A 14,356-nucleotide genomic window follows, 5' to 3' on the forward strand; every position below is an offset into this window, starting at 1 on the left:
CTAGATTCATTGGCTTTGGGTTATGAAAGTATTATATAATAAATACACTATAATAAGAAGGTACTGGCAACTCAAATGTACTGAGCCACAATCCATTCATTCAATAAACTTGTATTTCAAGTTTATGAAATGACATAGAATCTGGGTGCATTATTTTCTTTACCCCCAAAATGTCATCAAATTAAGAGAAAGTACAGAACCAGATCTGCAATAGGAAAAACAAGGAAATGCATATGGATAATCGAACAACTTTGTTTCCCTACATCATTTCAGCCCTCCAGTGAATTATAACTTTTGAATTTACTGACAAATATTTGTTTTATTACAACTGTTGTTCTTGTTTATCTTGGTTAATATCTGATAGAAAGAAAAAGGGGGAAAAATCTTCAATCACGGAACCATTTTTTGTATTCCCACAATATTCATAGTGAAATAGCTTGTGTGCTACTTCAAAGTAAAAATCTGGACCAATGTGCTGTGTTCAATTAAAATCATGTAAGATTTTGACACAATTGTTATAGTAGATGCTATATAACTGGTTCAGGGGTCACAGTATCATGATTAGATTTATAACCTGTATTGAATGGTGGCTACCCCCTCCTACACTTAAAGCAATGATGAACACCAGCAAACTATCTTTTCTGGTTTTTGCCTCCTCTAATTTACATTTCCCAGAACATCCTGGTAACACTTGGAGGAGCCCCTCTTCATTTCATTTTAATATATATTTTATAGAATAATAATATAGGAGCTTAAATTTTAAGAGAAAACCCAGTTGTTTTTCTCCCACCAGGAGATAGATACAGAATGAATTGAGCTTGGGCTGCACTAACTAGATAGTTCAGCAAAACTGAAAGAATGTTCGGGCTGGAATGACCAAATTGTGACTTTTGTTTCCTGTCTTGTGATTAGTCATCATCAATCGTCAATGAATTTATGCTTTGATTAATGCAGAGTGGATAAGGACTTAAGTTCTTGCAGTAATGAATTATTATGTTCGGTATATGTGAGTTGAAAAAGATTTGGCTAATGAGTAAAATCTGAATAAAAATTCATGTTCCTTCACCTAATTTGGTTGATAATGAAAAGATCCAGGACAAATATAATAGTTGACATTTCAATTGATGGGAAACTGATATTTAAAACCTTATTATTAATCACTGCCTACTCATCTATCCAGTAGAATAAGCATTGCTTTCTTGAGTTTGCTGTTTATGTAGTTACTTGGAAGATGAGAAAAACTAGAAAGAGAATTTAAAATGAGAAGAACTAGTAAGAGAATTTAAAATGTTCCTAAATGGAAAAACAACTCTGTAGTTAATGATTTTATGCAGAACCATTAAGTTTTTGGAAGACTAATTCCAATTCTTGAAAATGAATATTGCCTTATTTATTTGTATCCCATCTTGTTCCAAAGAGAATTTAACATGTCTTAACCTGGCATTCCAGCAGCTACTATTTTGATTCTCACACACAGTTTGAGATGAGAAGCAACATCTTAATTTAGTATAGGCTATAAGGCAAAATACTATAATATCATTTAATATATTTAGTTTCAATCTATTTCTTGTGGTATAGATATTTGGACCAGTGCAGCAAATCATGAAGTTTAAATCTATAGATGATGTGATCAAGAGAGCAAACAATACTCACTATGGCTTATCGGCAGGACTCTTTACCAAAGACCTTGATAAAGCCGTAACAGTCTCCTCTGCTCTGCAGGCTGGAACAGTGTGGTAAGTTACACCTATAAATATAGACTTTTCAATATTAATTCATTAGCAGGTTACTTTGAACTTTTTCAGACTTTGATTTTTTCATTTGGAATCACACGGCCTTTTAGAAAAACAGTTGCTACCTTCAAAACAAACAAGCAAAACCCCCTGCTATATTGGAAGATATGAATTTTAGAAAGGTATTTTCTTTGACTCCTTCCAGTCTCCTAATATTGCTTGCCCAAAATATGTCATTGATGTTTAGCAATACAATATATGTTATACAAGGCACTTGGTACTATCTTATACACAGGGAGATAAAAGTTGTGTTTTAATGAAGCTAGATAGTAAGACAGTATTCATTTGGTGCCCTTATGTATGCAAACATTTAATTCTTACATCAGCTTCTTACTCTGGGATTAATAGAGATATCTGAAGGTATTAATTTGGGAGAACATATTGAGTTTTGAGGAACGTGTTCCTCTCATTTTTGATCTGATTATTATACTTTAATTTAGGGTATATAAATGCTGAGACTATGACTCGAACTATTTCACCCCCTGCCTAGCCCCTAGTCCCAGGACTGCCTCATTGCTATTTTTGTCCTGTCAAACTTCATTCAATGCTCTCAGTTCTGGCAACAGCCCAAGATTATTTTCCTTACCAGTAATGTCAAATCTATTCCAGTTAAAAAATTTGTTAGATATTGCCCTGGCCAGTGATGCAGTGGGTATAGCATCATTTCAGAGCACTGAGATCACTGACTTGATCCCGAGGGCCCTGGCTTGACCCCAAGGGTCCCTGCTCAACCCTGAGGATGCCAGTTGGAGCCCTGATCAGGGAACATATGAGAAGTAATCAATGGGTGCACAACTAAGTGGAACAACCAGTTGATGCTTCTCTCTACCTCTCTCTTTCCCTTTCTCACTCTCAAATTAATGGGAAACATTTTTTTTTAAACATTGAAAAGAGACAGACAAGCAATCTTTGCCCCTTTTGATAGCTACAGGATCTTTTTCCCTAACCAAAGGGAGAGTCATCATTTAGTTAACATGTATTCTATCTATACTAGGCATTCTTTACATTCATTATCTTAGGTTACCTTACAGCTGCTTAAATTTGTCAAATTTACTAATGGTAAAAAAAAAAAAATGAAAGCTTAGCAAGATTAATAATTGATTATGATTACACAATAAGTGATAGCTGAGATTCCGACCTATTTCAAATTCTAAAGCAGTGATCCTCAATCCTGGCTCTACATTAGAGTCGTCTGAGGAGCATTAGATATATAGAAACTAATTTGGGGTGGAGAAGTGTGTACATTACACCAACCAATTATTATCAATCTCTGTGATTGAGTCTGAGCATAGCTCTTTTATTTAAAGAGTATTTTTCAAAGCTTTTACATGATTCTTGTATGTAACCAGGACCAAGGACCACTGTTCAAAAGCCTGCTTCTTTCTATAATGGAGTGTTCACTTGCAGGGACTCTTAAATAAAATAGTTTTTCTTAAATATACAGTATGGCTAGTGGCTAATGTAGAATTATCCTGTGACACAATTATTAATAAAATTCATCATTGCCACTGTATGTGTGCATATTATCTCCATTTACTAAAGACTTACTATGAATCAAGCACTATATGAAGCATAATTCTACACATCATCTTACTTACACCTTGAAACAACTCTATTAAATATTATTATACCCATTTTACAGAGGAGGAAATGAATGCTTAGAGAAGCTAGATAACTTTCCCAGTACCTTCCAGGTTCTAAGGGGCATAGCCAGGGTTTGTGAGCATAGGATCTTAAAAAGAGAATCAATTGGCAGGACTGATCATTTTGAACTTACATTTTGCTCTGAGTATTTCTCAGTTCTCTATTTACTCATACTAATATAGTTTCATTTGCCACGTAGAGTCAAAAGGGCAAGCTCATTTTCTGTACTTTTTTAACAACGACATGTTTCAGGTTTTTTACTTTGGAATGACAGAATGTTATATGCCTGTTTGATTAAGAAGCTTCTTATGACATCATACTAGCCAGTGGCCTGGGAATTCCCAGTCAGAAATTTCTCTACTATTAAAAAAGAGGTGGCCATATTATTACTGTATATATTAAAAAATAATAATTTCCTGACATTGTCCCAGACATAGTCTGTGTTTGGTGTTTTTCAAGTAACTACTAAATTCTAGAGGTGTTGGGATTTTACCCATAATTTCAAAGTAATGATTCAGTTTCACAGTTGAAAGAGCAGTTAAACAAAGCTGAGACAAGTTCTTTTTTTTTTTTTTTTTTTTGAAAGTTTATTTAAGAAATTATTGGCCTGACCTGTGGTGGCGCAGTGGATAAAGCATCGACCTGGAATGCTGAGGTCCCTGGTTCAAAACCCTGGGCTTGCCCGGTCAAGGCACATATGAGAGTTGAAGCTTCCTGCTCCTCCCTTCTCTCTCTCTCTCTCTCTCTCTCTTTCTTTCTCTCTCTCTTTCTCTCTCTCTCTCTCTCCCCCTCTCTCCTCTCTAAAATGAATAAATAAAATCTTAAAAAAAAAAAAAAGAAATTATCCTCCAGGAAAAGAAGTTGAATAAGAACTCTATGATCTACACCTGACCAGGCGGTGGCGCAGTGGATAGAGCATCAAACTGGGACACGAAGGACCCAGGTTCAAAACCTTGAGGTTGCCTACTTGAACACGAGCTCATCTTGTTTGAGCAAGGCTCACCAGCATGAGCCCAAGATTCCTGGCTTGAGCAAGGGGTCAGTCAGTCTGCTAGAGCCCCCCAGTCAAGGCACATATGAGAAAGCAGTCAATGAACAACTGGGGTGCCGCAATGAAGAATTGATGTTTTTCATCTCTCTCCCTTCCTGCCTGTCTATCTTTATCTGTTCCTTCTCTGTCACTGTCACACACACACACAAAAAAAAAAACTCTATGATCTAAAGAAAATATGGAACTCTGAAAATTGGATAATAAATGCTATAACTGAGAAAATGTCTGAATATTATCTCAAGGATAAAATTAATAACCATGCTCTTCCAAGCATAATACAATTTATCTAAGAAGTCACACTATTGCTCACCAATTATAATGGCATAAAAAGAGAAAAAAGTATTTGAAAGAATACTGTTCCTCCTTTAAATAAAATTGTGTTCCTCTTATGTATAATGAGAATCATGTAGATAATTAGATTTTGCAATTCACTTTACCAGGAAATTTAAAGCTAAATAATATGTTCATGTCCTGCGTAACTGCATTCTAACTTCCCCCCTTGTTTTATCTTTTATCGTAATTTTTTCCTTTAGTTCTAATCACTCATGTTTTCATATTTATATTTGTTCAGAAATATGGCAAGCCTGATCTATGGCACCACAGTGGATAAAAGTGTTGACCTGGAACGCTGAGGTCACTGGTTCAAAACCCTCGGCTTGCCTGGTCAAGGCACATATGGGAGTTTATGCTTCTGGCTCCTCTGCCCTTCTCTTTCTATCTTCCCTTCTCTAAAAAAATGAATAAATAAAAATCTTAAAAACAATAAAATAAATAATAAATATAGCAAGGAGTAAACAAATTAATAATGAAATTCAATTCCTGCCAAGGCCTAAAAGCAGTCTGTGAACCAATTAATGAAAAAAAGTGAACTGAGTAATATGATACATACTATCATTGTGAAGGAAAATTGATTCTAGCCTGTTAAGTACACAACTCTCAAGCAAATTACAAAGCTTATTGAATATAGACAGCAACCCAGCCAACAAACCCCAGTCATTAGCAAACTATATCCTTTGTCCGATGGCATACAAGCTGTTCTATCTTTTATCATTCAAATTACAACTTCTGAGGGACATAATGTCCTACCAAAATGACTGTCCACACACAGAATTGTACCCTGTATTTGTTTCTAGGTAGCATATATACATAGACTTCTGCAATTTTTTTATTGCAATGATTATGTTATATTGTTATTAATGGAGTTCTTACAAAGCTTTCTGAATTTCTAAAATTCCAGACTTAGGAGTTATTTCATAGGGTAAGTATGATCTATAATATACTTTTTTTTCTTTCCAGGGTGAATTGCTATAGTGTGGTGTCTGCTCAGTGTCCCTTTGGTGGATTCAAGATGTCTGGAAATGGACGAGAACTGTAAGAATAATCTCTATTAAGATAAATACTTATCTTGAGATAAGTGGTTGTCAATCCCAGGAAGTTAGTCCACAGTTGCTATTTAAATTAAAACTTGCCTCTGTTCTTCCCTAGAAATTCATACTGCCAAATAGCTTTTTAAATGCTGGGTTTACACCATAGGTACAAAAAGATAATGGCAGAAGAGAAATATACCTTATCAAACTTCTACTATTCATAAGGGACAATATTAAGCACTTTACATTGGTTATTGAGAACATTCTCAGAAAAAAGCTAGGAACTACAAATTGGTGATTGTGAGAAGTGTGCAAATATAAGAACACTGTAATTATTTAAATATATCTCTTAAGTAAATAAATTAGGTGACTTTATCTAAAAAACTTTTTCACAATAAGAGGAATAATTCTCATTGTTTGAATTACTATTGATGTAGACTCTAAAATTGCAAATGACCTGAATGAGGTATTCTTGGTACTAAAATCTAAACTGAAAGGAAAATTTGACTAAGGAAAATGTGTTTATAGTAATGATTAAATCAAGAATATATATAAAAATATATATATGAGCCTTTAGTTGCTTTTAAACTGGGGTATATAGACTTTTTAAATTTGCACGTACATATGTACACATAGAAAGTAGTGGCAATATGTTTGCTTAATTTTGTTCAAGCAATTTCAACCATTTTATTTCTTAAATTTTTTTTTATATTTAACAATAAATTTTAAAAATCATAAAGAAAAAAGAGATTGCTTCTCGACCTTTTGGGTAAGATCAAGTGTAGTATAAAAAAAAAGATACATCATATACAAACCTAATGGAATAAAACATAGTATAGCTGCCCATTTTATAAATAACAAGTAAAAGCAAGTCTGTTTCTGAAGGTCATGATGCCTGTACTTCATCATTTAAGAAAAATCAGCAAAATTACAATGAAACAACTATTTTTAGAGAGCCAGTGGAAAAAAAAAGGAATTGATAAAATGATCCATCCCCCTTCTAAATATACATTCACTAAGTACTTGTGTGTGAGTGTGTGTGTGTGTGTGTGTGTGTGTGTGTGTCCAGAGAGCCCCAGAGACATGATACCATGTCCCATCCTTCATATAATTGTGGTGGAAGTAAGAATGTGTAAAGAAATATATAGTGCAAAATAACCTACATACACTGTGAAATAAATTGTATTAAACCAGGAATTGATACAACATGGAAATAGAGAAGCAGCTCAAGTGCAGAGCACAGTAGTGAAGGACAGAAAATCAGGACATCACTAGAATATAAATTTATGGCATCTCTCTAACTCACAATTTAAATCTGTCCAACAGGGACAGCATTTGTGGTGGGGATAGGAGTGGGAGAAGAAAGTAGGAAGTCTATGAGCTCCTTTTCATGCATAAGATTCTGTGGATGTAACTCCAGTAGAAAGTCAGTGGATAAAAACTTCATGGCAATTGATAGAATTAAGAGAAGACCTCACAGAAAAGGTAGGACTTGATCTAGGGCATGAAACAAGTGTAGGAATTCAGGTAGTGTAAAAAAGGCAGTTCTGAACAGAACGTTACATATGGCATGGTGAGGATAGTGAATTTAGTTGGCTAGTGAGGATTTATGAAGGTGGGAAGTATGAGTAGAGTTAAATAGGATACAGATTAAGAAGTTCTGAATTCAAGAAAATTGGATTACATTTTATTAGTGGAGCATTGAAAAGCTATGGATATCTTTAGAATGCTGTCAAGGAAGCAGAGAGTGGCAAACCATAAAAAGTGCATGGCATAGTAAAGAAAGCTAATTAAAGATGAACGAATTTGCATTTGAATACTGACTATACCATGTGCTAGCCATGCAGCCTGGTTCAAGTTGTTTAACTCCCCCCCCCCCCCCCCGTTTATTTGAGTGGTGGGGGGAGGGAGAGAGAAAGAGAAGCATCAACTCATTGTTTCATTTAGTTGTTCCATTGAGTTGTGTATTCATTGGTTGTTTCCCACATGTGCGCTGACTGGGGGGGGTCGAATCCGTGACCTAGGCACACCTTGACGACACTCTGTCCACTGAATCACCCAGCCAGGCCCAAAGCGAATAACATTTGAGCCTCTATTTTCTCTTGTTTAAAATGGAGATGTTAACATTCCTCTTCAAATGGGTATGAGAGAAAAATGACATACTGCTTGTTCATTCTCTAGCTGTCACAAAGTAACTGTCACAAATGAGGACTCAACAAATGGATTCTTTTCTTAGTTATTTTTTCTTTATAATATCCATCATTAGAGGATCTCTTGGCAAAAACTAATTACTTTATACAAAAAGCTGTAACAAAGGTTAGATTATTTTGAAGGACTAATTGCTGGCCCAGTTATCTAACATATTTATTTCCCTAGAAATGCTAAAAATAAAATAATCAAAAAGATGAAATAACTGAAATAGACCAAACATGTTAATTTTTTAAATACAATTTGGGAAGCCTGACCTGTGGTGGCTCAGTGGATAAAGTATTGACCTGGAACACTGAGGTCGCCAATTCAAAACCCTGGGCCTGTCCAGTCAAGGCACATACAGGAAGCAATTAGTATGAGTTGATACTTCCTGCTTCTCCCTCTTTTCTCTTTCTCTCCCTCTCTCTCTCTCCTCTCTCTCTCTAAAAATCTATTAAAAAATAAATAAATACAATTTGGTGAAACTTTAAAGTTAAAGCATAAAGCAATCAAAAAAGAGAGGAATGAAAAACAGGAATCAACCTTCAGTAATTTCCTAAACAACTAAAATGGGCATAGAGCATTTCTTTCTTTGAAATGCAAAGGGAGACCCTGGCCAGGTGGTTCAGTGAATAGAGAGTTGTCCCGATATGTGGAGGCATGGGTTCAATCCCCAGTCAGGGCACATGCGAGAAGCAGCTAGTGAGTGTACAACTAAATGGAACAACTAAGTGGAACAACGAGATGATGCTTCTCTCTCTCTTTCCCATCCCTTCTTTCCTCTCTCTCTGTCTCTCTCTATCTCAAATCAATGGGAAAAAAATTTTTAAATAATAAAATTCAAAGGGGAAAGTTATATGGTAATTTTTTTACTTCAAAAATTTTAACTGAGACAGAGGCGGGGTCACAGGGAACAGGGGGCCAGCTATCAGAGGGAAGGGGGATGAGGGGACACAATCAGAGAAGGTGAAGGGATTAGTGAAATTATAAATACATAATACATAGGTGCAGATAACAGGACAACAAATCCCAGAGGGAAGGGGGAGAAGAGAGTTAAAAGGAGGGGGCAAAGGAGGTGTAATGAGGGACACATGGTTGGAGGTGAGGGTGTTGAGTCAGACACTTGAATCCATGTAAACACAATAAATTAAAATTAATAATAAAAAATTTTTTAGATGAGGATGCTACTGTTAATGTCTACCTGAAACCAAATTTGGCAAATTTTATAAACAAGTCATTTTCTACAAGATGCTCAAAGAGAATTACTGAAGCAATAAAAACAAATAACTTCTAAGAGTTCATAATTTATCCTCAGCAATAGAAAGGAAGAATTCATTAGTTTGGAAGAGAGTGCTCAATGAGCCTAAAATAGTGGTATGTAGACCCCAATGTGCTAGTGATGCTGATACCCACCCCTGCATCTGTCTGCATCTCAGATCACAGCGCTGGCACTGGGATTAGTTCAATGGCAGAAATTCCTCTTGTCGTACACTTACACTAATTTTTACTTAAGGTAACATAACTTGAGACTTTACCAGTGTGCCATTTCTACTGTAATTGGCTCTCTCAGCACTCCACAAGATACTTCTTTCCTCCTTTCCCTTAACTTCTAAGCTTAGAGAAAACTCATATAAATTTATTTTTTTGCTTGATTATATTTGCGAAGTCAATTCAGCAAACATTTCCTCTGTGTCTACTTAATTAGTATCATGCCCATTTCTGGGTCTGGAGTGAAAAACAGATGCAACTTGTTACTACAGTGTAGATCCTGGATGAGAAGTGTGGGCATCTCCTGGAAATTTGTTGGAAATGCAGTCTCAGGCCTCTCTTGAGACTTAAACAGAATCAGCATTTCAGTCAGTTCCCAGCTTATTGGTATATTGATGATTTTAGAAGCATAGAACTAGTCACCCACAGATGAGTAAGACTGAAAGAAGTGTAAAGAAGTGTTTTTGTGTTATATCATAGATTTAATATATGCATGGGTATATTAAGGAGCTGGACTTACTTCAACCTGAGTATGACAATAATCACACTTAATACTTTCCTGAGAGTTTCAAGTGTCCTATAACCCAAAATACAATGGAAAGCTTATTGGCAAAAATCATGGACTAATTTACCTAACTTTTTGAAAAATATTATCCTTTAATGGGTTTCAGACAACTGAGGCTAAACCCTTTAATTATGCTGAAGAACATGCTCATTGAAGCTTTTAGAAGGCATTTTCAGAAGCTTAATGGCCCAAGAAAATAATCAGTGTAAGAGGATTAGGTTACCCAGAAGAAAAAAAAAATGTCTTCTACATACCAGCCTGCATCGCCAGAAGGGAGGGGTAGAAAAGGATCGAGATCTTTTACTTCTGTAAGCCTATGTGTGCATTAGTGTTATGATTTTAAGAGTACTCTTAGGTATATGTAATTCAATGCTTTACTCAAAACAATACAGAGGGGGAATTTAGCCTAATCTGTTTCGTTATCTTTTTAACAAAGGATAAATCATAATTTTCAAAACTGATAAGAGGTCTCAATAAACCTGATAACAAGATACCAGGGTCCCAGTTGATTAATTCAAGTTAATTCCTGATCATTTGGGTTAGAAGTTATATAAGCAAAGTACAGGGGCTACATAAAAAAAAAAACCCAACAACCACGGAAAGTCCGAAAGGCCTACATGTTACATGTATGCCAATGAAGTCTCTCCCTTTCTTAAAAACAAGATAAACAATAAATAAAGAAAAACCTCTAACAATAGGTCCGTTTTTTTTTTTTTAATTTTGCCAAGAATCAAGAAACAAAAGATATTGTTAAAACTACAGGTAGAAAATACTTTGTTTCAAGCTTTCTATTAAAGCATGTTAGAATGAAAATGGAAGCATGGTCATTTTAAGCCTCTTCATCTCTTCTGGGCCAATCACATGTGGTCAGTAACTAAGCTAAATTATACTTGAATTTATTAGTTTTTCCAAACTACTCAAATGATTATACAGGTTGAGACAAAAGTAGATTTATAGTTGTCATTATGCAAAACACAGTTGTTCTTATATTATTATTTATTATCATTTTTCATACAAACAACTGTAAACCTACTTTGCTCTACCCTATATATTACTTCTCCTCTTGTATTATATCTGTATTATTTATTTTAACCTAAACTAGAATTTTTTATGTGTGGTGAGCTTTTGTATTCAAGTAGAACAATGTCAAAAATAGGCAATTTCGCCTGACCAGGTGGTGGCGCAGTGGATAGAGTGACAGACTGGGATGTGGAGGACCCAGGTACCCAGGTTCGAGACCCCAAGGTCGCCAGCTTGAGCATGGGCTCATCTGGTTTGAGCAAAGCTCACCAGCTTGGACCCAAGGTCTCTGGCTTGAGCAAGGGGTTACTCAGTCTGCTGAAGGCCCACAGTCAAGGCACATATGAGAAAGCAATCAATGAAAAACTAAGGTGTCGCAACAAAAAACTGATAATTAATGCTTCTCATCTCTCTCCATTCCTGTCTGTCTGTCCCTATCTATCCCTCTCTCTGACTCTCTCTCTGTCTCTGTAAAAAAAAAAAAAAATCAAATGAGTATGCATGATCATTTAAAATTAAAAAAAGTTTTGATATTTTCTCCACAAGGAGATTTATGTAAAACTAGATATATTTGATTGGCTGGCTGCTATTTGAAATGCTCTGTGCACAGAAAATATCTTTCATTGTTTCTAGCCAAAGAAGCATGAGTAAACTTGTACCCAATCAGAGACTATAGTACAAATTTGTACAGCCGTGCTAAATTCTGTTGGTTTTTTCCCACTATCTCTAGGGGAGAATATGGTTTCCATGAATACACTGAGGTTAAGACAGTCACAATGAAAATTTCTCAGAAGAACTCATAAAGAAACTACAAGACGAGAGAAAAGAATCCTCAATGGCTAAGCATCTCATGCATTTGCTAATACATTATGGTGGGTTCTAAATACAAAATTGTTGTTTTGTTGATTTTTTTTAAAACATAAAGCTAATCATATTAGCATTACTACTACATATAGACTACTTGATGTGTAGCTTATATTGAATCATTTATCTTCTGATATGTGACCTCCAAGTCCTATCTGTGATAAAAAGGATAGATTTAGATGCAAGATATCTCTAGCTTCATAATAGTCATGTGCTTTCTTTTGTAGTTACTTGTCCAGAATGATCATTTTATAGAAGAGGACCAGTTTTCATATAGCTTCTTTTCATTAACAATCCCTTGAAGTACTTAACATACCTGTTAACCGCAGAGTAGATGTGCTCTGATCCCAGTAGTTGTGCAATCCTTAGAGTTTGTTGAAATGTTTCTTACAATGTCTTGCCTTCTTGTCAAATGAAGTAATTCCTGAAATACTTAGCTGTAATCTAATCATAAAGCTTAATAAAAACAACCTTGCATGATTCTTGTTAAGTTTGAATTTTTCTAAGAAGAAGTCTTAGTTTTGTTGACTCATTCTCCTTATCACATAAAAACAGTGTTAAATTGAGCATAAAAATGCATTTAAAAATAAAAATCTAACCTACTTATTCTCAAATATAGAAACATATTTTATTTTCCAGAGGAATTCTTGATATCAATAGAAAACATTGAGATAGATGGTTCCAGTCCTTCAGCAAGTGTTTATTGAGTTGCTACGAAGTTCTTGTATTAAAACACATAGAATGCTGTGTTAGGTGGTATAGAAAACAGGTGAATAGTAGATTAGGTTCATAACTTCAAGGTACTTTAAATTATTGGAGAACAAAGTTACCATCAGGAAGGAAAGAGAGAAGGAAGAGAAGGAGGGAAGTAGGGAGGGAGGAAGGGTGGAAGGAAGGAAGGGAGGGAGGGAGGGAGGAAGGGAGGGAGGGAGGGAGGGAGGGAAGGAAAGGAAAGGAAAGGAAAGGAAAGGAAAGGAAAGGAAAGGAAAGGAAAGGAAAGAAAAGAAAAGAAAAGAAAAGAAAAGAAAAGAAAGGAAAAGGAAAAGGAAAAGAAAAGGAAGGAAAAAAAGAAAGGGAAGGGAAGAAATGGGTCTTATAATGGAAATGAGAATTCTAAGAACCTTAAGAGTAAGTAATGTGCCAAATGGGTAATAATGAACTCTAACTAAGGGTATTGAGAAAGGCCTCATGGAGAAATTTACTGGATAAGAACCCTAATTGATGATTAATTTGTACCAAATAAAGGGAAAAGAGGTCCCACAACATAGTCTTTCAGGACATGTTCCATTGGAAAATGTTGGAATAATTTTATATACATATGTAATACTTTCCTTTCTTGGTGTTTCAATTGAACATTGGCATATTCCAGGTTCTGAAAAGCCCTATAAAACTAATACAGTTTTCCCCCCAAATTTATTTAACCAAAAAAATTTGCCTTCTCCTCATCCTCATTTAACACTTATTAACACTGAAAAAGCCATGTTGGAAGATGCTGTTCTATGACACAAGGTAGCACTGACTGTTCTGAGGACATATCTGGGAATCAAGGGAGAACTGCTAAAGCAATATCCTCTGTGTAAAACTAACTAGCCCATACTTACATATTCGTGCCCTCATACAAAGCTGCTGCATATGCTCCCATGTAGGAAACAAATAAGCAAATATTTTTTTGTGTATTACTGCACATATTCTAAAATATTCTTAGTTCAACAACTTAAAACTTAAGCCTAGTAATTTTTAGGATAATTTTTCTTTTCAGTCTCAGATAGTATATAAATAATTAAGTTTACCTTTGTAACATTAATAGATACTTCAGTGGCATGGTTATTAGGACATTATAATGGTTGCCACAGTAGACTGCAACAGTGTGTAAATGAATGAAAGTCATTAGCTTCTTAGACCTGAAATAATTTCAACTCCAATAACAAGAGTTTCTCAAAATTGTGTGTGAACCTACAAGATTTGCAATCTGTCTTGTAAGTTTGGAGACATAATTAGTATTTTGAAAACTGGAGGAATCAGAATCTTAGAGAGAGCTGAAAGTTCTAGATCTTTGGACATTCAGAGGGGGAAATATTCAAATACAAAGGAAAGTTGTGTTTTCTCAAAACCAGACAGTGTACATTTTAAAAGATGTGTTTAAAACCATGCATACATAAATTAATAAGTAGACAAGTTAATTTTGTAATGGCATCACACCAGAACATTTTAAAATGTATAACAAAGGGGCTGAACACAGAACAAGACAAAAGCCAGAAGCAAGTTTAAATGTTTGAAAATTAAACCTTCACTGTATAAATAAGACATTACAGGATTAAACGGAAAATATCTGTTTTATATAGGTTCATTCTTAGCCTACAGACATAAATGTGTA

At 35.1% G+C, this 14,356-nt stretch overlaps 1 protein-coding gene across 1 annotated transcript in view; it reads left to right on the forward strand.

The window, feature by feature from the left end:
* ALDH1A1 (aldehyde dehydrogenase 1 family member A1) overlaps positions 1-12,462 on the forward strand; it is a 54,089-nt gene extending 41,627 nt beyond the window's left edge. Inside the window, exons 11-13 of the mRNA XM_066367989.1 lie at positions 1,579-1,736; positions 5,785-5,859; positions 11,849-12,462. Of these exons, the coding sequence (XP_066224086.1) occupies positions 1,579-1,736; positions 5,785-5,859; positions 11,849-11,921 (306 nt within the window). The 3' untranslated portion in view covers positions 11,922-12,462. The remainder of the gene's footprint in view (positions 1-1,578; positions 1,737-5,784; positions 5,860-11,848) is intronic.
* Positions 12,463-14,356: the final 1,894 nt, after the last annotated feature.

This window comes from Saccopteryx leptura, chromosome 2 (genome assembly GCF_036850995.1).
Source record: "Saccopteryx leptura isolate mSacLep1 chromosome 2, mSacLep1_pri_phased_curated, whole genome shotgun sequence".
Lineage (NCBI taxonomy): Eukaryota > Metazoa > Chordata > Mammalia > Chiroptera > Emballonuridae > Saccopteryx > Saccopteryx leptura.